We start from the raw sequence: 26,936 nt of genomic DNA on the forward strand, positions 1-26,936 counted from the left end.
CAACAGTTTACTGCCCCAGATTCTGAAGTCTCTCCTGTTTTAATCCCGTGTGTTCAGACAGCTGAGGAACAGCTGACTCAATGGCCCCTGATTCTATTTAGTCCTAAGTGCCAAATAACCAGCCTGAGAAACAGCTGTTAAGAAGGAAATAAAATGTCTTCAGGGATTTTTCACTCCTTCCTTTCAAGCCCTGCTTTCCCCACCTCCCCCGACACACACACCCATATGCCCACCTGTGTTCTCATTGCCCACTACTGCCAGCACCACCCAACAGTGGGAAAGTCTCAAACAGCCACATCTAGCTTGCCAGCCCCAGCACCTGTGCCTGCACAGAGTCACTCCTGTCACCGTGTGTGTGTGTGTGTGTGTGTGTGTGTGTGTGTGTGTGTGTGTAAATGTTCATATATGTACCCGTGTGCACAGATGTGCGTGTATGTATGTGTGATGTAGAAGGCGGATGTCAGTTCATTCCTTCCATTGCTTACTACCTCTTAATTTTTAAGATAGAGTTTCCCACTGAACCTGGAGCCTTGTCTATTTGGCGAGATGAGCCAGAGGGATATTCCTGTCTCTGCCTTGCCAGCACTAGGATTCCATGTGCTCTCCTTCTTACACAGCTTTTTCATGAGATCTTAGGATTGACTTCAGGTCTCCCAGTTTGCACAGCAAGCGCTTTACCAACTGAAGCCTCCTGGTGGCTCCTACTTTGACCTTTAACCCTCCTTAACCAAATGTCCTCTTCACCTGTAAACCCTCCTCTCAACCAAGACAGACTCCTAAACAAAACAAAGAGACAATGAATTATCCCACTTGGGTTTGTCAGTCATCACACCACTGTGGCAAATACATGAGAGAAACAATTTAAAGGAGGAGGGGTTTACTCTGGCCCATATCATCATAGCAGGTTCAGTCCATGGTCCCCTGAATATGCCTGTGGAATGCAGAAAGTAATGACGGCAGTAACACCTTACTTGGTTCATGCTGTCAAGGAAGCAGAGAGCCACACAGACAGAGGAGCCTAGGAAGGAGATAACACTCTTCAAAGTCACATTTTCAGTGCCCTCCTTCCTCCAACCAGAGCCACTCTCTGTTTTGTACCACTCCCAAGAATGCCATTAAATTATGAAGCCATCCGTGATGAATCCACTGATTGGGTCATTAAAGAATGATTGGATCCATGAGCTGGGAACTCATACACACACATACATACACATAGACTCATATATACACACATGCACATAGACTCATATACACACATACATACACATGCACAAGCATACAGCAGATACACTCAATAAACTGATGTTTTTATTTTAAGCAGAAGTATCAAATAGGCTCCTGACGATCTTCAGACACTAATAGCACTGTGAATGGATGTGATGTTTCTTAGGAATGGTACTGCTAAAATGTTACATTTTTATGTTGTAATATATTTGTGTCTTAGTTTACTGGATCTGACTGACTGCCACACACCTTGACTAAAGCTGTGGCATAGTTTGGGGAATGATTAATCTTTTTTTTTTTTTTTTTTTTTTTTTTTTACCCTCCATTTCAGAACCCTTCATGAACAGACCCCGAAGTGGAAAGAGTGTCCTGATTATGTCTCTGCTGGAGAAAACAGCTGTTACTTCAACCCATCGTTCACCTCCATTTGGACAATCTACTGTGTCGTGTTAATCGATAATGATTATATAGTTTCCAACCAAATGTGTTTTAGCATTGAAGAAATAGGTAAGCCATGGGTTTGTTTCATTTGATGTAGCTTTAGAGTAAATATTAAAGAAGTACCAATTTCCAAGTATAATCAAGTAGAAAGTCTTTGTGGTTTTAGGTATAGGCAGTCTGTTGCATGGGAATCTAAGAGACAGAGTCTAAAATAACAGTTAACTTTATTCAAGCTTAAAGAAGCCTGGTAATGGAACAATAGAGAAAGATGCTCAGTGCCGAAGAGCATTGGCTACTCTCCAGAAGACCCAAGTTTGTTTCCCATCATCTACATAGCAATTAACAACCATCTTGAGTCTAGGAGCTTCTAGTACCTTCTTTTAGCCTCTGAACATAAAACACAACGTACAGAGGCATGCATGCAGACAAAACACCCCTACAAATAAAACAGATAAATTTTTAAGTTTAAAAAATAGTTGCCTGGTAGTAAATGCTATGAAGAAATAAATCAGGGGCTGAGAGATGACTCTGAAGTTAAGAGCACTTGTTGAACTTTCAGAGGACCCATCACCTACCTGGTGACTCACAACTACCTGGAACTCCAGTTCCAAGAACCTTCTTCTAACCTCTGTGGTACCAGGTATGCACATGGTACACATATATACAAGCAGGCAAAACAATAGATGAAATTAAAGTAAATCTGAAAAAAAATTTAATTAAATCCTTAGTAATGAAGATGATAATGGCAATTTACAGATTCAATGCAATTCCTATCAAAATACCTACACAATTTTTTAAAGACATTGAAAGATAAATTCTCAACTTCATATGGAAAAACAAAAAACTCAGAATAGCTTTTTAAAAAATCCTGTACAATAAAACATCCTCTGGAGGAATCTCCATACCTGATCTCAAGCTGTACTAAAAGAGCAGCAGTAATTAAACAGCTTGGTACTAGCATAACAATAGGCTAGTTGACCAATGGAATCGAATTGAAGACCCAGAAATAAATCCATGCACCTATGGACACTTGAATTTTTACAAAGAAACCAAATCTATTCAATGGAAAAGAATAGCATCTTCAACAAATGGTGGTGGTCTAACTGAATATCTACATGTAGAAAAATGCAAGTAGAACCATATTTATCATCATGCACAAAACTCAAGTCCAAGTGGATTAAAGACCTCAACATAAAACCAGAGACACTAAATCCATTAGAAGAAAAAGTGGGGAAGAGCCTGGAACTCATTGGCACAGGAGAAAACTTATTGAACAGAACTCCAACAGTTCAGGCTCTAAGGTCAACAATTAATAAATGGGACCTCATGAGGCTGAGACGCTTCTGTAAGGCAGAAGACAGTGTCAACAGAACAAAGCAACAGCCTACAGACTGGGTAAAGATCTTCATCAACCCTACATCTGACAAAGGTCTAATATCCAAAATATATAAAGAGCTCAAGAAATTAAACACCACCAAACCAAATAACCCAATTATAAAAAATGGGGCTTAGAACTAAACAGACAATTCTCAACAGAAGAATATTGAATGGCTGAGAAACACTTAAAGAAATGCTCAATGTCCTTAGTCATTAGAGAAATGCAAATCAGAATGACTTTCATATTTCATCTGATACCCATCAGAGTGGCTAAGATCAAAAACTCAAGTGACAGCATATGCTAGCTAGGATGTGGAGAAAGAGGAACACTCCTTCATTGTTGCTGGGAGTGCAAACTTATACAACCACTTTGGAAATCAATCTGGCAATTTCTCAGAAAACTGGGAATAGGGCTTCCTCAAGACCCAGCTATTCCACTCCTTGGAATATACCCAAATGATGCTCCAGCACACAACAAGGACATATGCTCAACCATGTTCATAGCAGCCTTATTCATAATAGCCAGAACATGGAAACAACCTAGATGCCTCTCAGTTGAAGAATGGATAAAGAAACTGTGGTACATTTATACTATGGAACACTACTCGGCTATTGAAAACAATGAAACCCTGAAATTTGTGGACAAATGGATTGAACCAGAAATGATCATCCTGAGTGAATTAACGTAGACACAGAAAGATACACATGCTATATACTCACTTATCATTGGACACTAGCCCTACAGAGATGTCCCCTGAAAGTCTTCACTTACCAGGAGATTGGGATAGATACTGGGACTTCCTATTGGGACTCCAGGTGAGAGAGGTAAGGGAGAATGGGGAAATAAAAGAATCCAGAGGGTCCTAGAAACCTACAAGAAGACCATTAAAGCTGGCAGATCTGGAACCAGGAGGTTCTGCTCAAATTACTGCACCAATCAAGGACAATGCATGCAGTAAACCTAGAACCCCTATCCAGATCTAGGCAATGGACAGCACATTCTCCACAGTTGAGTGGAGAGCAGAGGACTGCCTCTGACATAAACTCTGGTGCCCCCTATTTGACCACTTCCCCTTGGTGGGGATGCCTGGTGGCACTCAGAGGAAGGGTAAGCAGGCTATCATGATGAGACCTGACAGGCTGTGATCATATGGTGGGGGAGGAGGTCCCCTTCTGTCACAGACCTAGGGGAGGGAAATAGGGAGAAAGATAGGGGGGAATGGGGAATGGGAAGGTACAAGTGAGGGGATAACAATTGAGATGTAATCTGAAAAAAAAGAACCTAAAGAGAGTGGTGAAGAAGAAGAAGAAGAAGAAGAAGAAGGAGAAGGAGAAGGAGAAGGAGAAGTAGAAGTAGAAGTAGAAAAAAAGAGATTGCCTAATGAGATTAGAGGCTGTTTATTATTTAATGGCCTCCCCCAGCTGCAAAGCTGAAAGTAAGTGAGGGAGTGGATGGGTTAGTTGTAAGGTTCCTGGTTTAAGATCCATGCTGTATCCCTGTCCCTAACAGTAGCAAGTTTTACTCATCTACCTGACTTTTGCTGAGCTCCTGCATGTATGTTGACTATACATGTTACAGTCAAACAGTGTGATTAGGAAGTTAGAAAATAATTGCAGGGCAGTGTGCCACAACACAGTGTGGTGGGTCCTGGACTTGAGGTATTTGGATGCCTAAAGAAACAAGGTAGTGACCGAATGCATGAATGACCTGCTAAGCCTGTAGGATGAAGAGGAGCCAGCTGAGTCAAACTATGACAGTTCAGTTGTCTCATGAAGTATGAATGAGAGTTACCAAGTGTCACAGACCTTCCAGAAAGTACTCAGTTCTAATGGTAGCAAAAAAAAAAAAAGAAAAAAAAAAGAAAAAGAAAGAAAGAAAGAAAGAAAAGAAAAGGAAAGGAAAGGAAAGGAAAGGAAAGAAAGAAAGAAATGTTAAAGAACTTGATAGCAATGCATAAGCCTAACAGCCCCTTGAAAAGTCATCTTTGGTCTGTGTGCCTCACAAAAAAGGGCAGGGGAGCTTGATCTTTACAGCCAAATGTTGCATTCATATGTATTTAAATAAGGAAATAATTAATCCAGAGAACTTATGTTTCATATAATGGTCATAAGAGATAAGTGTGGCTCTTTTCTTCCCTGGGGGGCTGTTAGCCACCAGCCCACCAAGGCAAGAAGAGCACAATCACAAACAAGAGCAAACACTCCAGGAACCAACTTTAATCAGGGAGAACAAAGGCTATATAGCCCTTAGGGAGTGGAAGGGGGCTTCCAGGATAGGTGTTCATAATTGGTTGAAACGAGGCACTTTAAGGATGCTTGTTTTGCATTTGGTAGCACTCTCCTATCATATGAACAGAAACACAGCACCTAATTATCCTATAGGCATAGGGACGGAGAGCTAGCAGGAAGCTGTGTCAAGGGCTGTATATCAAATGTGGTTAGGAGCATCTATGTCTAAAGATGCTCTCCAGATGAAGTCAGGCAGAGAACCAGAGGCCCTTCTGGGGGGATGGAGTCCTGCACCTAACACCAAGTTCAGAATGGCTAGCAACCTCAAACAGCAGGGTCCTTCCAACAAATAGGTTCTATTATAAACCCCATTTTACAGATAATGCAATGGAGGCTCAGAACTGTTAAATGATGACATCAATGTAAAATAAGATAGAAAATAAATTGTGATTTTAACCTACTACCACTGTTTAAAGAAATGACTTTGGCATTTGTGGTCAATCAATTGGAATAGGGCAAACTAAAGGGCAGGGCTGTTGGAAGACTTTGACAGTCAAGTGAAACATGACTAAAAGAATGACAACAATACCACAAAAAGAGGGAAGAGGGACTGAATGAAAGGCGGTGTTGGTGAACCTCGTATGTTCTAAGAAAAGATGCCAGCACACTGAAACCACAGTTGACCCGTGTAGTTGACCCGTGTGTTGTGCATGTATTGTCCCTCGCAGGGCTGTCCTTTGCATTTAAACAAAATAACAGATTAGTTAGATATTTGTCATTTACTCCATTCATTCAGCAAACATTGTTTCATGTTCTGAAAAAGAGAATGTCTGTGTGGTAGAATTGAGTCCCAATGAGAGTGGAAAGAGCCAGTGTTACAGAGAGATTCAGAAAACGTACACGGCCGGGGGGGGGGGGGGGGCGGTGGAGGCTGCAGTGTTAAGTAGGGTCATCCAGACTGGCTCCCCTGAAGATAGGTTCAGCTGAGTAAAGAACACACCTGTTAGTTTCTGAGAGAAAAGCATTTCAGCAGGAAAGCACAGGGTGACCATTCTGGGATGTAAGCATGCTTCCCGAATGGAGGAAGCGCAGGCAGCAGTGGACCTATCACAGATGAGTGGGAGGAGACAAGATTTGAGGTCATTTTCAGGCTCTTGTGATGACTGAGTCTTTCACTTTGAGTGAGAGAGAAAACTCTGGAAGGTTTTTGGTGGCTACTGTAATGCTCTAAGGTAAGAGTTAAGAGAATTGCTGTGTGTCTGTGGGTTGTGTGGAGAACAAACCGAAAGAAAGGGGGAAAAGACAACAGGGAAGAGGCCAACACAAGTGAAAAGTGATAATTCTATTTTCAAAGAGAAGCTGTCAGAATATGTGGTCTTGACAAAAAGATAAGAATTCATTGTTTTTATCCTGAGGGATTGGAAGGGTAAGGTCACCACTGAGCAAGATGGAAGAGGAGCTGCTGGATGTTGGGCAGGAAGACAAGAAACCTCTTCTGTATACATCCAGTTTCAAATGCTCTTAAATGTCTAGGAGGAATTGTCAGCTAAAAAGTGTAAGTGCGTGTCAGAGTAAAGAGCAGGCGCCTATATATTTCCCACAGTGGTTCTGGGCCTTCTCCCATAGACACTATGTGTCTCATCTATTTAAGCTGAAATGGGAAGTTTTTATAAACAAACATGAGTGGTGCATTTTAGAAAACTTTCTATCAAAAATATTGTATACGCCTCAAGTATAATGACATTCCTGTAATCCCAGCACTAGGGAGGCAGAGTCAGGAGGATCAATTTAAGGCCAGGGCAGACTACATAATGAAATCCTTTCTTTCAAATCTTAGATATACATGTGTATATAGATGGACAGCTATGGACTGGAGAGGTGGGCCAGGTATTAAGAGTGTTTTTCCACAATGGAATACTACTTAGTCATTAAAAACAAGAAAATCTTGAAATTTGCAGGCAAATAGATGGAACTAGAACCGATCATCCTAAATGAAGCAACCCAGACCCAGAAAGACATGCATGATATATACTCACTTATAATCAGATATTAGCCACAAAATACAGGATAACAAAACTACAATATACAGATTTAAAGAAGCTAAATAACAAGGAAGACCCTAGGGAAAATGCTTAATTTTCATTAAGAAGGCCAAATAGAATAGACACCAGAAGCAGTTGAAGAGAGGGAACAGGACAGGAGGCTACTATAGATGTCCTCTGAGAGACTCCACCCAGCAGGGGATCAAAGCAGATGCTGAGATTCGCAGGCAAACTTCAGGAGTCTTATGGAAGAATTGGGGGATAGAAGGATCTGGAAGGGACAAGAGATTCACAAGGGGACCAGTAAAGCCAACAAATCCGAGTGGAAGAGGGAGATGCGGCAGAGACTGATGCACCAACCAAGGACCATGAATGGTGAGGACCTAGACCCCCTGCTCAGATGTAGTCGACAGGCAGCACAGTCTCCTTGTGTGTTCCATAACATGGGGAGTAGGGGCCCCCTCTGACATGGGGAGTAGGGGCCCCCTCTGACATGGGGAGTAGGGGCCCCCTCTGACATGGACTCTGCTGCCCACTCGCTGATCATTTTTCCCTGGTGGGGCAGCCTCGCCAGGCCACAGAGGAAGAGGATACAGGCAGTCCAGGTGAGACTTGATGGGCTGAGTCAGATGTTAGGGGAGGAGGGCTCCCCTCCTGAGGACTACAGGGAGGGAGAGGGTGTGAGGGAGGGAGGGGGGCCAGGAGGTGTCAAGGAAGGGGGCTACAATTGGGATGAAAAGTAAACAAATATAAAATATAAATAAATAAATAATAGTGCTTTCTGCTGTAGTGCTCCAGTTGGGGGGGCGGCTGTTCTAATGCCTGACTCTGGCCTCTGAAGGCATTCATGCATGTGGTGTATGCACATACAACTCACACACATGTACATGCAGATAAAACATTTATACGCATAAAATAAAAATAAACTTAAAAGTATGAGGAAAGAGATTTTCATGGTGTTGGAAAGGGGACCATAAAAGAACAGGAGGATATCTCATGGCAGAAAGAGAAAGAGATGGCAATAAAGCATGAAAGAGAAGTAGGGACGATGTTCATGGAGGGAGAGGACTAGCAATCGAAGACTCTGTGGGGTGAAGGGAAGCAATGAAGGAAGAAGATGAAGAAAAACAATGTATATTAATGAATACATATGCAAATATTATAATAAATGTGCTACTTTGTGTGCTAACTTTAAAAAGTTAATTAAAACGGAAATATGCATTTAAAACTAGTCACGTACAAAGTCAAGCGTGTGGTTATTTCTCCATTTCTAACAAATCCAGGACAAATTAATACTGTTATTATATAGGGACATGTAGTGTGAATATCCTTCCATTTTACTTTCTAAAATGGATTTGTGTGTATATCCAATTAATATTTTCAATTTCATTTGTTCACTTTATGTCTTGATTGCAGTCCCCCTTCCTCCCTCTCAGCCCCCCTCCTCGTGTGCCTCACCTCCCTCTTACTCCCCTCTCCTTTTCCTGAGAGAAAGGGGGAGGTCTCCCACGGGCACCAAACTCTTTATTTCTAAAAAATAAAAAACACAGACTATGTGATAGTGGCTATAACATACACTTCCATCATAGGTATGTGTCCACTCTAGGCCAATGCAAAAGCTTTCTTCTGTCTCAATAAAACCTCCATATAACATGTGTTTGTAGGCTTCTCCATGATTAATTATAGAGATTCTAAGTAGCTAAGTGCAGAAATTAAATTTTAATTGTGTATCTTCAAGTAGTTTCAAATGGCTTGGTAATAAGCCCTATCTAGCAATACTTTGCTTGAGACATGGCATAAATTTATATATAAATTCTAGCTTTGGAATCCATACTTGTCTTCATCCTTTGTGAAATTCTATATAGTCCTTATAATAAGAATAGAGAGTTATCTAAAAATAGAATCGATGGATTACCAGCAGAAACTGAGCAAAATACAATTTCAAATTGCTCACATGACAGCTCAGCAGAGACAGAAAACACTGAATTATCATTAACTCAAGAAAGCAGCATAATACCTTCCTTCTTATGACTAAGAAACAAAATAGGATTGCTAGGAAGACAGCATTTGCAGAGTGCTCAGGGGACTGGACTGTGCCAGCACAGAGATGCATAAGGTAAGGTCCTTCATCAGCTCACACAAAGTTTGGAAGGAAAAAAAATTCTCTGCTTCCTGTTCCAAAATGTGCCATACTTAAAAAGTGAAGTCATTCTGCTTCTCTGGTGTGTGTGTGTGTGTGTGTGTGTGTGTGTGTGTGTGTCCAAATTCTAAAACATGAATGTTATCCGCTCTACAACAAATATGTAGCATTGACAACTCTTCCAATGAAAGTTACATGTCAGATTTAAGACTCAAAGGGAGTTGGAGAAGCTTTTATAAATGTTTTTAAGAAAAACATCATTCTTATATTTAAAAGACTGTTGCCCTGTTATAAAATAAAGAGTTCTAATAGTGTGCATTGCTGGAGGAATGAAGAGTGTGGTCAAAAAATGAAATAGCTTTGGTCTCTCTGGAGAACGCAGGCTATCGATATCAAGAGTGTTCGTCTGAGAACTGATTCTCCATTGAATTCACAGTGATACCTGATCCACCCGTTGGCCTCACCTGGAATTTACTAAACATCAGTTTGACCAAGATTTATGGAGACATCAAAGTGAGTTGGCAAGCACCACCCAGTGCAGACGTGAAGAAGGGGTGGGTAGTTCTGGAGTACGAAGTTCAGTTCAAAGAAGTCAATGAAACTACATGGAGAGTGGTAAGAGTCGCTGCATCTTACACTTTACCTTTTCTTCTTCCTAGTCCAACAGTCACTCTCCTGTTTGTCAAAATACTTTCTCTTCACCTAATCCCACACACTCAAGTTATGTGTCCTACAACTTGCTATTAGAGGAAGACTGATATAATCATTAAATTAATGTCTTTAAAAGTCTATAAGACAGCAAATGCTGATGTGAATCTACCATGTAGATATGTAGAAGACTATTGGGAGAAGAAAACCATTTTCCTAGTCATCTGTGGCATTCATTTTAACCATAGAGCTAGGTCACAGACTAATCACTTTGCTGTCCTTGGAGATGTGGCTGAACTTAAGTAGGATCATGATCAAGGTCAATAGTAGGCTATGGCCAAATGTCCTCTCATGGTTTTAACTGCTGCTCTTCATAAGACCTATATTAAAATCTGTTCTTAAGTCTCTCCAGGAGAGAGGCGTAGAGAAGTAATTTACCTCATAGAGGTTTCAGAAGAGTGTTCTTTTACATACCTTGGAGAAAAGCAAGCTATGAGGTCCCTACATAGGTGAGAAGGCAAGTTGGCCCATAACCCTCTCACACCCTTGCCAAATGCAGGAGAACTTGGCACTGAGACATATTCAACGCGGCGAACAACAAGAATGGAAACAGGGTTACCACGCCATTCCAAATAAAACTAATTCTACATCAATCTAACCACAGCCACAGCCCTGGATGAGCCACACAGTTTCTGGATAGGCATAAGGTTGTACCCAACACCCTGGCAGGGCTAACTCCCTAAATTTTGGGACATGAGGCCCTGTCCATTCATCGCAGCATGAAAAAAAAAAAAAAAAAAACCAATGTTCTCATTAGCAGAGAGTACAACTTCAGCTGCTTCAAACAATTGCTTGTCTTCAAGGTTCTGTTTTCTGAATCCTTTTAATTTAGATACCTGGTTTGTAACATGGTACCTAAGAGGCTGATGGATGCTAATTCAAACAAGTCTTTCTCAGTATGAGTCATAATCAAGCACTTATTCACTAGCCAGGAACAACTTATCTGCACCAGGTACTAAAGGCACCTGAGGCAGGTGTTTTCAAAATGAGAATTATGTAGCTCTGGGGACTCTTGAGACCATTTCAAAGGAACACACAAGGTCAACACTAATTTCTCAGTATGTTCTAATGATATTTTTGTGCCATAAAAATACAGTGGTAAGAAAACTGCTCACTATTGGCATGAATCAAGACAACAGTCCCATTGTTTACTAAAAGACACATTGTGCAGTTCACAGTAGAGCCTGGGGGCGGCTTCATAGGAGACTCTGCTTAAATAGCCTTCAAGTCTATCACTGTCTAAGCTTCTGTGTGGCACATGGAGAGCACACACAGCACTCTTCTACATTTCAAGGTAATGATGGATCAAAACACTCAAATGACTGATTCAATGAGACTGAACTCGCAGCTCTTTTGCATGAAGCATGAATTTTACATCAAGAGCAACATACTAGCAGATCATTACTCATATTTGAGTTATCAAACATTTCTCAAGAAAAAAGTTGACACTTCTACTGAACACCTGACAATGTTTAAACCATGGATAAATTTTAACTCTCGAGAGAAATGTAGGATTTTTGAAAGCATATATCTACAACATGATTTTGGTAGCCTTCCAAAATATTAAGACTTACCCCAAAAGGCTCCATGAGGGTGTTAGCAAAAATGATGATTTTATGGTATATAATAAACTCTGTGAAAACTTCTGAGGACTACATATCAATAAACCAATACGATAGATAAATAGTCTGAGAATAACTATACCAATTATATCATATAGCACTATTATATAATTATCATTATTAATTACCATGTCAATGATGCTTTGAAATATTTTTATGTAGTATGATGGTTCCATGAGTAAATACATGTATTTTTACAGATGTTTTTGAACTGACTGCTCAAAAATATACTCTCTTGTACATTTCAATATATCCCATTTTTTCACCCATTTATTCTTCAGTGAGCCCAGGTTGATTCATATTTTAGCTACAATTATCATGATAAGGCAAATGTATCTTTAACATACTAATGTTATTTCCTTTGAATATAAATTATTAGTAAAAATCACTAATAAACATATGGTAACTTCAGTTTTAGTTATTTGAGTAACCTCTATACTCTGCATTAGTTACTGTACTAGTTTTCATTTCTATAAACAAATTAAACAAGCCATCAGCTGTCTCACCCACCTTTCCAGTGGGTCTGGAAAGAAAGACCCACTAATAGTAGTGTGAATGTTATAGGAATAACTAACTACTTTCTAGTTAGATTTAAAGTTTTCTACCCAAGATGGAACCCATACCTGACATCATTATCTGGACCAAAGCAACATGACTGGCTAGGTCATAAGCCCCTAGAGGAGAACCTAGTACTATTATTCTACTAAATGGACGTAATAATTAACACCCCCCAGTTATTATAATTCTACCCATAGATTAATACAGATCTTAGAGAATCTTCTTTTTTTTTTTTTCAACAAATAGTGGTTAGTACAGGAAACCACAGTCAGTCAAAGGCAGAGAATAATAGACTGCAGAACACTCAGCTCTGAATGGAATATCTGTATCCTACGCCTTCCTCTTAAGATTCAAAGGTTATTGATGAAGAAGGGAAGAAATGTTAGAAGCATCTAAGGGAGTCGATGGCTGTAGGGAAACTATTTACTAGTCATGACCCTGCAGTTTCACATACAGGATCTCACACTAGTGGGACTGCCTGCAGCAAAAGGCTTACAGGAGATGGGGCCAGCCAAACTCCCAGTGCGGATGGGAGAGAGCCTTACGAAGTCCTGCTCCTGCCTGAGAAGCTCTTGATAATTGGTGGCTGCTGAGAAAGTGACAATTTTCTTCAGCAATGTAAGATCTGAGAGGCATTCCGTGCTGCAGCACGTGGTTCCACACCTATGCATATCAAAGCAATAAATAGACTGAGTATTTTTTAAAAAGAGAAAGACGGTGAACTCTAAGTTGGGAGAGAAAAGTGAATGATAAGGAAAGAATGAGAGGTGGAAAGTGGGTTTGATCAAAAACATTATAGGCATTTATGAATATTAAATAAACTTTTCTCAATTTTTATTAGTTGATACCCAACTATTAAATGCCAAAACTCACAATTAAATTAAAAATACTTGAATAAAATGTTTTTCTTTGATCCTTTCCAGTATTTTTTCTGGTCTCAATTTCACCTGTTTCTGCTCTGACACTTGGTAGCCCCATTCTTCTGCTGCCTTTGGGATTGGTTTGTACTTTTTCTAGTTCCCAGGGGTAGAGTTTTTGTTCCTTGTTTGATACAGTTGAAAGTCCCCTCAAAAAACTAAAAAGATAGTATAGAAAGATAGAGATGGGAGGGGCCATGGGTTGATTTCTGGGACTCCCTATGTGATTATTTACAGTTGTTAGTGAAATCTATAAATAATATTGATGACAGTAGCAGAGAAACCAGGCCTTGACCCAAGCATGAAACATGAGCTTTCAAAACTACTTCATGAAAAACAAGAAAGTTTAAAATCCAGAGTCTTGCTTTAAAGAAAATATTTTAAGCATGCACACACTGCATCTACTCAGGGCCCCTGTAAGAAGACACACCTGTCATGGACAGATGGGGGGAAAGTACTTTGTGACTAGAACCAACTGGGAGGAAAAACAAATCCATTTCAGATGTTGAAGGCCCAGCTTCTGACTTAATAAAACAAATCACAAGGTTTATTAGTGTGAAAAGCTATGCTGTTGGAAGGTAATATTCCACAGTTTCTATTAACAGGAACAAGGTGTTCTACTCAAAACATCTAAAAGCACATTGAGCAGTACATGCCTGGAGCGTTTGGCTTAGAGCAGTGGTTCTGTCTAACTGCTGGTGGTTCTCAGCATCCCTAATGCTACATAAGCTCCTCATGTGGTGGTGGCCCCAAACCATAAAAGTATTTGTTGTTGCTTCATAACTGTAATTTTGCTACTGCTATGAATTGTAATGTAAGTATCCGATATACAGGGTACATGATATGCAACCCCTGCCACCCACAGGTTCCTTAGAGAAAAGGATTGTGATGATGTGGATCTTGGGTCTGTCTCTAATAGCAACGTTTTATAAGGCTAATTCTGGGAGAAAGAATATCCTAACTTTAAAAACTTTGGGAAAGACCAAAACTTACCCTGACTACAAGACATGCAGGGATAAGGATAGAGCAGAGATTGAGGGAATATCCAACATTGCCTACCCAACCCAAGACCCTCCCGGTGGAAGAGGGCCAACCCTTGACACTATTAACAATACTCTGCCTCTGCTATGCTTTCAGACAGGAGCCTATCAGAGTTGCCCTCTGAGAGGCTCTACCCAGCAGGGTTTCGAAACAGATGCAGAGACTCACAGCCAAACACTGGGCGAAGCATAGGGAGTCTAGTGGAAGAGTAGGAGGAAGGATAGAAAGACACAGTGGTGACAGGATCTCCTGAAGAACAACAGAGCCAACGAACCAGGGCCCACGGGGGTCGTGCAGTCTGAAGCACCAACCACGGACCACGCATGGACTAGACCTAGGTCCTCTACATAGATGTAGCCGATGGGCAGCTTAGGCTCCATGTGGGTCCTATAGTCAGAGGAGCGGGGGCTGTCTCTAACATGGACTCTTGTTGCCAGCGTTTTGATCACTTTCCCCTGACAGGACTGCCTTGCCAGGCCACAGGGGGAAAGAAGCAGCTCAAGCCTGATGTGATGTGATAAGCTGGGCTGGGTGGGTAATGTAGTTCCCTTTTTCTGAGGAGTAGGGGAAGGGGGACTGGAAGGAGAGGAAGGAGAGGGCGATGGCTGACAAGAATCTAGATTAAACAAACAAGCAAATAGAAAGAAATCTGGAAGAAGAGAAATAAAAGTAAAATAAAGTAAAAACAAACTGTGAAATTCTTATTCTCAAAGCTCAGGGTCTCCAGTGACTGTTGTGTGCATTTTCCTGGGGGGATGTGACCAAACCTTACTCCCTATAGATAGAGTACCAATAACACATCAACAAAAGTGTTCCACCTAATTCTAGGTTACTGAACCAGTAAGTTTATTGAGTGATAGAAAGAGAATAAATGAGACTTATTTACAGGAGTACGTTTGACTCAAACGCAGCATAGGTGAGGACTCAGGAAGGCTAAGGCCTACTGCTCCCTGTAGAGCTTGCAGGGAGTTCAGCTGGTTGGACAGTCTCCTCTCCTGAGCAATAGTTATTGTTTAAGTGACCATGTAGAAAGGCCTTATGACACCTCTAGGCTTTGCAAACTTCCAGTCTTGTGGGTTTTGCTTATTCCCACAGTCCAAAGACACTCTTCCCAGAAGAGAGTGCTTTAGTTCACAAGAAATAGCTACCTCACACGTTTCTATGCAGATTCCTGAGCAACAGACCATCCTGAGGCAGATTTGAGACTTTTGGCATAAAGAAAGTGTTTTTGATAAAATTATTTGGCATTTCAAGACAACTATAGTATTTCCAGAACCATTTTGAGTTCTGTGATTGTTAATAAATGACTACACAAATTTCCCTGGGAATATATTTGCTACAGATATCTGATTTGCTTATGGCCATCATTTGTTTTGGTATGGAAATATGGGGTTTCCCATTCTAGTATATTCTCCATACAAAAGTGTAATGTCCCAGATAAGTAAGTGACATATCTATAACCTCCTTTATAGCTCTGCCATGCTTAAGTCTGTTATAACTTAACCTTAGTCAACTATTTCACAACCTAATGCAAGCACCTGGCTGCATCTTTTAAGCAAATGTATAGCTTTGGGCTTATACTAAAATAAATTCGAGAATTATTATTTTAACAAAATTATTCTTTACATACTTTGTCTCATTCTATTTTGTTTAATAGCCAACTGCCACTGGACATGTTAAAATGTTACTTTCTAGAAATGCAGTTCAAAGAGAAAAGGGAAAACACTTGAAGACTTTGTGCATTGAGTTGTTGATGCCTGAGGCAATTTGTCCTTATATTTTGTTTTGAAAGATTGGCCCTATCTGGGGAACAGACACTTCACTGTATGCTATGGTACTGGGAAAGGAATATGAACTACGTGTGAGAACCAGACAACGCAGCCTTGGGTCTTTCAGCGATTTCAGTAACATACTCCACATAACATTTTCCTCCAGCGGACACACTGACCTGTAAAGAAGAAGGTAAAGTGTGTGTGTGTGTGTGTGTGTGTGTGTGTGTGTGTGTGTGTGTGTGTGTGTGTGTGTGTGTGTGTGTTTAAATAACAACTAGCATGACTTTTGACAATAAATGCTAATGTATGCCTCCAATAGTAGTATATTGTCTAGGTCAATATTCTTCAGTTTCACATATCAGGGGCAAGACATTGAAGTCAGTATCTGTAGGAAATGTATGCAATGAAAGAGAAACAAAGGAGGGGCTGGAGAGATGGCTCAGTGGTTAAGAGCACTTCCTGTTCTTCTACAGGACCCAAGTACATTTTCAAGTGCCCACCTCAAGATATTGACAACCACGTGTAACACCAGCTCCAGAGGATTCGCCATCTCTAGCTCTTGTGGACACCTGCACTCATATGCACATACACAAATGCACATAATTAAAAATAATAAAATAAAATAAAATTTAAAGAAATAACAAAAGAATTTTGTTTCCAAATTATTTGATTTAAGAAGGGTCCCAGGGCAGGTGGAAACTCAGATAGTGGAATACAATGTTTGTCCCTGAACAACAGAATTCCAGGGGAGTGGTTTTTTTTCCTTCATATGCCTCTATATTTCTAATTTTTTTCTACAATGTGCTTGTTTTGAATTTGTATCCAGGAGAGAAACAAATATATCCAAGGTTTGGAGAAAAAAAAAAGTGGTACTTATGGATTTGGGGGTATACTGGTGTGGTGTTTACTTAGAGAAAGGCCCAGTAAGTCATGTGTTATCACACTCATGGGACACATGAAACATCTGGAGCTCTACACAGGAGACCTACAGAGATGACACAGGATTTCTAGGTGTCTGTATTAAAAGATAGTTAGCTTCTGCGTCTGTGGTAAGAACATTGTGGGGCTGGTGAGATGGCTTAGCAGTTAAGAGCACTGTCTGCTCTTCCAGAGGTGCTGAGTTCACGTCCCAAAACCCACACAGTGGCTCACAACCATCTATAATGTGATCTAATGTCCTCTTCTGGTGTACAGGTGTACATACAGGCAGCACTATATACAAAATAAATAAATAAATAAATAAATAAATTTTTAAACAAAACAAACAAACCTCAAGGGGACAGGATGGGGGAGGGGGACATTTAATCCTAAGGAAAGAGATGAAGGTTTCAGACAAATCCTCCCAAGGCTCACAAAGCATACCAGTATCTCAACAGCCTCAGTACAGTGTACATAAAACCCACAGTTTTAAAGCTATAAAAACATGTTTTGTTTGTGTAGGTATATCATGGTTATTCTGCCCTTATAACTTTGGTATATCCTCAATGTGGAAGCTAAAATATATTATTACAGTTCAAAATATCAAATAGGCATTATTTACTTTGGTTCAACAGCAACAGCTTTTTTCTGGTGCTGAAACCCTGGTGATATGCCTTAGACATTTGGACATATAAGAATCTTATAGGCTTGGTTTTTTTTTTAACAATCTGTTTGACACATTTACTTTTCATTTTTAATTTTTCCCTTGTTATAATAATTTTATTTTTAGATTGTGATATAATTACATTATCTCCCCTTCTCTTTCCTCCCTCCAACCCTCCCATGAGCCATCATCAACACCACAATGGTCACCACCTCACTTTCTCTCAAATTCTTGACCTCTTTTTTTTTAATTTTATATATATATGAAATTAAATATGTATATATATACATGTTTTATGTAAAGGGACTTTAAACAATGGACAAACATGTTGTATGCTTAGGAAAGGAAAATCCAAAGTCATTCCATTGTGTTTCCATGGCTATCAAGTGAAAAACCAAGTTTGCTATATGAATACAAATTAGCAAACATGTTCAATTGGAAAAGGATAGTGCAATGTAAACTTTGCTTCGGTTATTCATAATTCTGTTAGTGAAATATTCTTTCCTGTTTTAGATTTCCAGTTTCCATGGTTCTTAATTATTATCTTTGGAATATTTGGAGTAGCAGTGATGCTAATTGTAGTTATTTTTTCAAAACAGAAAAGGTAGGTGTGAAACACTCTCTTTAATGTTCTTACAAGCTCTGATTTCTATGTGTATTCCCATTTGTTATTTGGAATTTTCCCTTGTACAGTATGGAAGGTTATTTTAATTAGCTCAGAAATTTTTCATTTCTCATTTTGCACTTATCGCATCTACACTCAGTCTATAGCATTTACCTTAGAAAATGGATGGTTTAGATCGGGAGGTCACATAGCATGATAAGAGGTTTGTTCTAGTGACTGCATATGTTGACAAACTTTCTCATCAGAAGAGCTCCCCAAAGGTGGTCAACAAGCTACTGCTTCACATCAGGGCTCCATGGTATCGCTAAACCTTCAGCAGTCTATTGTGGTCATTGTGTGCAATCTCATCGAAGTGACAAACTGAAGCCATCGCCACAACTCATGCTAAGACTTTCCTATAGCATAAGTTTATGCTTACAGACATAATTTCAAATAAATTTGGGTTCCATTTAAATTACTTGGCTATGCATGATTTTATATCTCACCTGTTTGGAAATTCAGTCAAAATTCCTTCTGGGTTTTAAGAAATTCTATTTTATGTTCTCTTGGAGTCCAAAAAGTTGGACGTAGCTGTTCAACCACTGCGGCTTCAGCTTGTTTGTATCATTTAACCTCTCTGAAAGTCTACATTTTTGTACACAACACGATTTTTTAAATCACTTTGAACAATAAAATATCTCCCCCCTCCACCCTTGGGAAAAGCTGAGATTGCAGAAAACATTTTATGCAACATGCAGAAAAAAATATTGATATCGTTTGCCCCTTGTATGCATTTAAGATAGTTTCAGAATCACATGAGCCCCTCTTTCTAAGACATATGTGGCTACCACTTCCAAGATTATAGGACTCAGTTGGTCTTTGCACTACAAGTTCTGCGTCCTGGGAAATCCCTCAGTGCTGGGCCACCAGTAGTCAACTGTACCATCTGAAATTGAAATCAAGTTCTTCAGCTGAAGCCAAGAGGCACCAGTGACTCCAAGTGAAATATAGGAATATATAGTATAGGCTTTTAGTTGTTGTGGTCATCCAGCACTCCCAAGCCTCAAACTTAGCCATACCCAAAATAGAATTTTACTAGAAATAATTCAGGTAGTGCCTACAATCTTGAGTGCCAATGTTGAAAGACTACAAATTAATGAACTCAATTTTCTGTGGGGTTTCATATTCAGATTTTATAATGTAGTGAGGAGGGAGCAGAACTCACTGTGTAGTTTTATTTTGAACTTAGCTTTTTAGCCCAATTCCAGTTTTGCAAAAACATCTACTACAATTGAAACAGTAGGGTTTTCAGTTATTTGAGAAAATAAACATATATCTTTATGTTGAATAATGCCAACAAGAGTCAAAATAATTGGTTTGAGTTAATTAGTCTATAGAGACAGTAAAATTCCCAATTTTATATGGAACTGTAGTAAATAAAACTGCTGTGTCTATAAAGCCATTTACCCTTAACACCAGTTGTTCATTACAAGCTACAAAGGCCAAGAAAACATGTGGGGTTGTCTAGTTATTTTGGCTAAAAATGTGTGCAACAAAATATCATCTTCTCAATAAAGAAAAATTTCAAAAAATATATATTAGCCTCTGTTTTGTTTGTCCAGACTGGATGGTCTTCAACTTCTGATCCTCCTGCCTCCACCATTGTCAGTTTTATGTGGTGCTAAGAATTCAGCCCAAAGTCCTATGCATGCTAGGCAAACACTCTACTAACTGAGCTGCCTCTAAATAAAAGCATATTTTGCTTTTTTATTATCATCTTTGGGGGTTAGGAAGCAAAAAAAAATGGTTTCACTGTGATGTGTCCAAGCACATATGGCATCGTATTTTGTTTATAACCTTCTCCCCTCCTTGCTGCTTCTCTTCCTCCCACCAGTCCGCTCTTCTTTCTGGATGGATAGATAGATAGATAGATAGATAGGTGATAGATAGATAGATAGATAGATAGATAGATAGATAGATAGATAGATAGAGATTCACATGATCTGCCCCATTCCCTGCATTCCTCCAAACCTGTTCCTCATTTCTCATAGTACCCTTTTTGCTTCCATTTCCCACATATGTGTGGATATATAGAGAAATTTAAATCTCTGTTTTGTACCTGAATGACAGCATCGGGATGTTTGTCTTTCTGTCTCTCTGAACATGACAGTGTCCAGTTCCACCCATCCCACAAAGGTCATTTCATTTCCTCTATGGCAGTATAAATAAATATGTGCACCAGACTTTCCAAAAGTACATTTTCTATGAATAATGAAGTTCTCAGTCAAAATCAACAGACTATGAGATTTGTTTGAAATTTTTATTGCACACCCATGAGTTTTTGTAGTTTTTAAAAAAAGAATCAGTTTATTTCACATTCCTACAGAAACCTTTATCACTACTCAAATTTTCATGTTGTAATAAAAGCACAAAATGGTAGACAATAGTACCAGCTGGCACAGAACTAATGCACAGTCCCAAAATTAAAGCGCTCCAAAGAATGCCACTTTTGTCTGTCTTGCTCAAAATCCCAGGGATGTTGAGGGCTTCAGGATCAATATATCTTTCAAGTTTTGTGAAAGAATTTTACTTTATTATAATCCAAATAATTCAAAGTGAAAGCCAGCTAAGTCCATATGGACATTCATATTTGAATTAAGTAAATCAGGACACCATTTCAACCCAGGCTATCTTTCCTCTGTGTTCCCATCAAATGACCAACCTAGCCTTCGAGTTAATTCATGAAAAAGCTGCATCTCCATATGGCAGAAATGGGAAACAAAAAGACTGCAGGCCCACATTGCAATTTTGGTTTCTATGTTGGAATGAGGATTTTGCTATATTGTATGAGATTTTGTGACACTCCTAACAGTATGAACAGGTGTGTCTCTCACATGTTTCCCTGCTCTTAAGACACTCTTTTCCTCACACTGGGTTGCCTCATTGACATAAGGGCTTTTGCCTTGTCTTATTACATTTTGTTTTGGATTCTCTCTCTCTCTCTCTCTCTCTCTCTCTCTCTCTCTCTCTCTCTCTCTCTCTCTCTCTCTCTCTCTCTCTCCCTCCCTCCCTCCCTCCCTCCCTCCCTCCCTCCCTCCCTCCCTCTCTCTCAGATTATTCCATTTAATTTACATCCAGTAGGGCCTCCCTCCTCCCCTCCCAGTCCTACCCTCTCACCTCCCCTCACCTCCCCTCTAAACACCCTCCCTTTCTTCTCAGAGAAGGGAGATTTCGCATGAATATCAACCCACTTTGGCATATCAAGTAGAACTGGGAGCATCTTCTACTGAGACTAGACAAGGCTGTCCAGTTAGGGGAAAGGGTTGCAAAGGCAGGCAACAGAATCAGAGGCAGCCTCTGCTCCTGCTGTTAGAGGTCCCACATGAGGACCAAGCTGCATATCTGTTACATATGTCGGGAGTGTGGGTGGGGGTGGCTAGAACCATCCCATGGATGCTCTCTGGTCTGGTCTGGTCTCTGTGAGCCCCTAAGTGTTGTGAAAAGGATATTAGAGTCTAGAGGGCTTCTCCATACCACTCAGCTCCAAAATAATCAATACAGAGATGTTTTAGAATTATAAAAGCTTTAAGACATCATAACTGGGTAAATATCAACCCCCTGAGCGATTTCACTATTTCCCAGCTACACACCCCAAGTTACATGCCATAATTGTTTCCGCCTCAGTTGTTTCTGTCAGGCCAGCCCTCATGGCCATGTCTTCATGGTCCATACTGGCCCATGCAACTTGCTTCTCTATGGCTTCCTTGCCTCCTGCTACATCTTCTTCCTCCTTCTTCTCTCTCTTGCCTGGTGGTCCCCACTTGACCCCAACCCTGGGAACCTAAGCTCTGCCTAATTCTCTTCTGCCCAGTTACAGGATGCCAGTTACTCTAACCAGCCAGAGAATATTAGCAAGCAAAGTTTACACAATGTCACATGGTGTACCTGAGAATGTGTTCCTCTGGGTGGCAACCAGATCATGAGAGCCAGTAATTAGCATTAGAATACATAGCACCAGACCAACCCCCAACACCTATGGGTTCAAGTTAGTTGAGTTTGTAGGTTTGCTTGTGGTGTCCTTAATGTCTCTGGCGCTTCCAATCCTGCCTCCCCATCTTCCATAAGATTCCCCTAGTTCCGCCCAATGTTTGTGTGTCTCTGCATGTTTTCATCAGCTGCTGGATGAAGCCTCTCAGATGATTGTTATGCTAGCCTCCTGTCTGCACAAATAGCAGAATATTATGGGTAGTATCAGTAATGGGCTTTATCTCTCATGGCATGCGACTCAAGTTGGGCCAGTCATTGATTGGCTAGGTCAAAGGTTTTGTGTACTGGTTGCTGTCTCCCCCTCCCTCCACTGGAAGTCCCATCTGGCTACAAGAGGTGGCCACTTCATGTTCCATACCCTCGACTGATAGGAGTCACAGTGAGAGTCACCATCATAGACTCATGTGAGCCTCCTCCATCCCACAGATGCCCCCACCACCAATTTCAGTTCTCTCTCCCAGCCCTCTCCCTGTTTCCCCTCACCTGATCCCCACCCCTATTCCCTCACCCAGTTTCCTCCATCCATCTACTTCAGATGTCCATTTTATTTCCTGTTCTGAATGAGATTTAAGCATCCTTCTTTGAACCCTCCCTTCTTTGGGTCTGTGGATTATATGATAGCTATCCTCTATTTTATGGCTAGTATCAACTTATAGGGGAGTACATACCCCTATCCCAATCTCCTGGTATGTCTTTCTAGGTCTGGATTACCTCACTCAGCATAATCTTTTTTAGTTCCATCCATTTGCCTACAAATTTCATGATGACCTTGCTTTTAATAGTTGAGTAATATTCCATTGTATAAAGGTCTAAACTCTTCAGTTGAGGAACATCTAGGTTGTTCCCAGTTTTGACTATTACCGATAAAGCTGCTATGAACATACTTGAAAAAGTATCATTGTGGTATGGTGGAGCATCTTTTGGGTATATGTCCAGGAGTGGTATAGCTGGGTCTTGATGTAGAACTATCTCCAATTTTCTGACAAACCACCAAAGTGATTGTACAATTTTGGACTCCAGCCAACAATGGAGGAGAGTTTGCTTTGCTCCACATCCTCATCAGTTTGTGCTGTCACTTGGATTTTTTATATCAGCCATCCTGATGGTGTAAGATGGAATCTCAGAGTCATTTTGATTTGCATTTCCCTGATAACTGAGGACATTGAACATTTCTTTAAGTGCTTCTCAACCAGTAGAGATTCCTCTGTTGAGAATTCTCTGTTTAGCTCAGTACCCCATTTTTATTTTTATTTTTTAAATTTTATTGATTTATTCAGATTACAATTCAATTGTTATCCTATCACTTGTATCACCCTATTCCTCACTCCCTCCCACTTTCACCCTATTCCCCTCCCCTAGGTCTATGACCGAGGGGGACCTCCTCCCCCACTATATGGTCTTAGGCTATCAAGTCTCATCTTGGTATCCTGCTTATTCTTTCTTTGAGTGCCACCAGGCCTCCCCAAACATGGAGGTCAAATATGGAGCACCAGAGTTCATGTCAAAGTCAGTCCGCACTCTCCATATAACTGTGGAGAATGTCCTGTACAGTGGGTAGATCAGAGTAGGGGTTCGATGTTTACTATTATACTGTCCTTGATTAGTGCAATAGTTTAAGCAGACACCCCTGGGCCCCGATTCACTCATCATGATGTTCTTCTGTAGGTTTCTAGGACACTCTGGGACCTTCTATTTTCCCATCTCCTATATTTCTCTTACCTAGAGTCCCAGTAGTATGTCCTTACATCTATCCCAATCTCCTGGTAAATGAAGACTTTCGTGGGACATGCCTTTTGGGCTAGTGCCCAATTATAAGTGTGTATATACCATGTGAGTCTTTCTGCTTCTGGGTTAACTCACTCAGTATGATCATCTCTAGTCCCATCCATTTGTCCACAAATTTCTGGACTTCTTTGTTTTTAATAGCTGAGTAGTATTCTATAGTGTAAATGTACCACAGTTTCTTTATGCATTCTTCAACTGAGGGGCATTTAGGCTGTTTCCAGGTTCTGGCTATTATGAATAGGGCTGCTATGAACATGGTTGAGCATATGTCCTTGTTCTGTGGTGGAACTTTTTCTGGGTATATTCCAAGGAGTGGAATAGCTGGGTCTTGAGGAAGCCCTATTCCCATTTTTCTGAGAAAGCGCCAGATAGATTTCCGAAGTGGTTGTACCAGTTTGCATTCCCACCATCAATGAAGGAGGGTTCCTCTTTCTCCACGTCCTTGCCAGCATATGGTGTCACCTGAATTTTTGATCTTAGCCATTCTAATGGGTGTAAGATGGAATCTTAGAGTCGTTTTGATTTGCATTTCTCTGATGACTAAAGACATTGAGCATTTCTTTAAGTGTTTCTCAGCCATTTGATATTCCTCTGTTGAGTACCCCATTTTTAATTGGGTTATTTGGTTTGTTGGTGTTTAATTTCTTGAGTTCTTTATATATGTAGGGTTGGTGAATATATTTTCCTATTCTGTAGGTTGCCATTTTGTTCTACTGACAGTGTCCTTTGCCTTGCAGAAGCTTTTTAGGTTCCTGAGGTCCCATTTATTAATTGTTGATCTTAGTCCTGAGTTCTTGATGTTCTGTTCAGGAAGCATTCTCCTGTACCAACGCATTCAAGGTTATTCCCCAATTTCTCTCGTGTTAGGCCCAGTGTACTCTGCTTTTATGTTGAGATCTTTGATTCACATAAACTTGATTTTTGTGCAGAGTGATAAATATAGATCTATTTGCATTTTTCTGCAAGCAGAAATCTAGTTAGACAGGCACCATTTGTTGAAGATGCTTTCTTTTTTCTGTTGTACGGTGTTGGTTTCTTTGTCAAAAATCGGGTGTCCTTAGGTGTGTATTCATTTCTGGGTTCTCGATTTGATTCCACTGATCATCCTGTCTGTTTTTATGCCAATGCCATGTGGCTTTTATTACTATGGATCTGTAGTACAGCATGAAATTAGGGGTGGTGATACCTCCAGAAGTTATTTTATTGTACAGGATTGTCTTAGATACCCCTGGTTTTTTGTTTCCATATGAAGTCTAGAATTGTTCTTTCAGGTCTGTGAAGAACTGTGTTGGAATTTTGATGGGAATTGTGTTGAGTCTGTAATTTGATTTTGGCATTTTTGCTATACGAATCCTACCAATCCGTGAGCATGGGAGATCTTTCTATCTTCTGATATCTTCTTCAATTTCTTTCTTCATTGTCATTAAGTTCTTATCATAAAGGTCTTTCACTTGCTTGGTTAGAATTATATGAAGATATTTTATATTACTAGTGTAATTTTCCTAATTTCTTTCTCAACCCATTTATCATTTGCTTAACGGAGGGCTACTGTTTTTTGTTTTGTTTTGTTTTTCTTTTTCTTTCTTTTCTTTCTTTCTTTTTTTTTTTTGTTTTTGTTTTTGTTTGTTTGTTTGTCTGCTTGTTTTAGTTTATTTTGTATCCAACCACTTTGCTGAAGCTGTAGGAGCTCTCTGGAGGAATTTTTGAGGTCATTTATTATATAATCATATCATCAGCAAATATTGATGCTTTGACTTCTTCATTCCCGATTTGTATCCCATTGATCTCCTTTTGTCATCATATTGCTTTAGCTAGAACTTCAAGTACTGTGTTGAATGAATATGGAGAGAGTAGGGAGCCTTATCTTTCCTAACTTTAGTAGAATTGCTTTAAGTTTCTCTATATTTAATATGATGTCGTCTGTTGACTTGCTGTATACTGCCTTTACTGTGTTTAGAGATGTGCCTTGTATTCCCTGATTTCTCCATGACTTTAAACATGAAGGGTATTGGGTTTTGTCAAAGGCTTTTTTGGCATCTAATGAGATGATCATGTGCGGCTTTTCCTCTTCAGTTTGTTTATATGGTGGATTACATTGATGGATTTTTATATATTGAATCACCCCTTCATCCCTGGGATGAAACCTAATTGATCACAGTGAATGATGTTTTTGATGTGTTCTTGGACTTGCGAGTATTTTATTGAGTATTTTTGCATCAATGTTCACAAGGGAAATTGGTATGAAAGTCTCTTTCTTTGTTGACTTTTCATGTTGTTTACGTATCAGGGTGACTGTGGCCCTCATAGAATGAGTTTCACAATATTCTTCTAATTCTTCTTTGTGGATTAGTTTGAGGAATATTGGTATATATTGGTATAACTTTTCTTTGAAGTCTTGTAGAATTCTGGGCTGAAAACATCTGGCGCAGAGCTTTTTTTGGTTTTGAAACTTCTAATTACCCCCTTTTAGTTCCTTGGGGGTTATAGATCTATTTAAATTGTTTGCATTATCTTGATTTAACTTTGGTAAGTGGTATCTACCAAAAAAAAAAATCACCCATTTTGTTTAGATTTTCCAGCTTTGTGGGGAGTACAGGCTTTGGAAGTAAGACCTAATGATTCTTTGGATTGTCTCAATGTCTGTTGTTATGCCCCTCTTTTTATTTCTGATTTTGTTAATTTGGATATTATCTTTCTGCCTTTTAGTTAACTTAGCTAAGAGTTTGTCTATCTTATTAATTTTCTCAAAGAACCAGCTCTTGGTTTGTTTTTGTTTTTTAATTTATTGTGTTCTTATCTTTGTTTCTAATTCATTGACTTCAGTCCTAAGTTTGATTATTTCACTCT

General features: G+C 39.8%; 1 protein-coding gene across 1 annotated transcript in view; it reads left to right on the top strand.

Annotated features, from left to right (window-relative positions):
* Positions 1-26,936, top strand: part of Ghr (growth hormone receptor) — a 243,728-nt gene that overhangs the window by 211,878 nt on the left and 4,914 nt on the right. The window contains 5 exon segments of the mRNA XM_051172293.1: positions 1,556-1,731; positions 9,890-10,068; positions 16,092-16,223; positions 16,225-16,261; positions 18,167-18,257. Coding sequence (XP_051028250.1) covers positions 1,556-1,731; positions 9,890-10,068; positions 16,092-16,223; positions 16,225-16,261; positions 18,167-18,257 — 615 coding nt within the window.

Source organism: Acomys russatus, chromosome 30 (assembly GCF_903995435.1).
Source record: "Acomys russatus chromosome 30, mAcoRus1.1, whole genome shotgun sequence".
Lineage (NCBI taxonomy): Eukaryota > Metazoa > Chordata > Mammalia > Rodentia > Muridae > Acomys > Acomys russatus.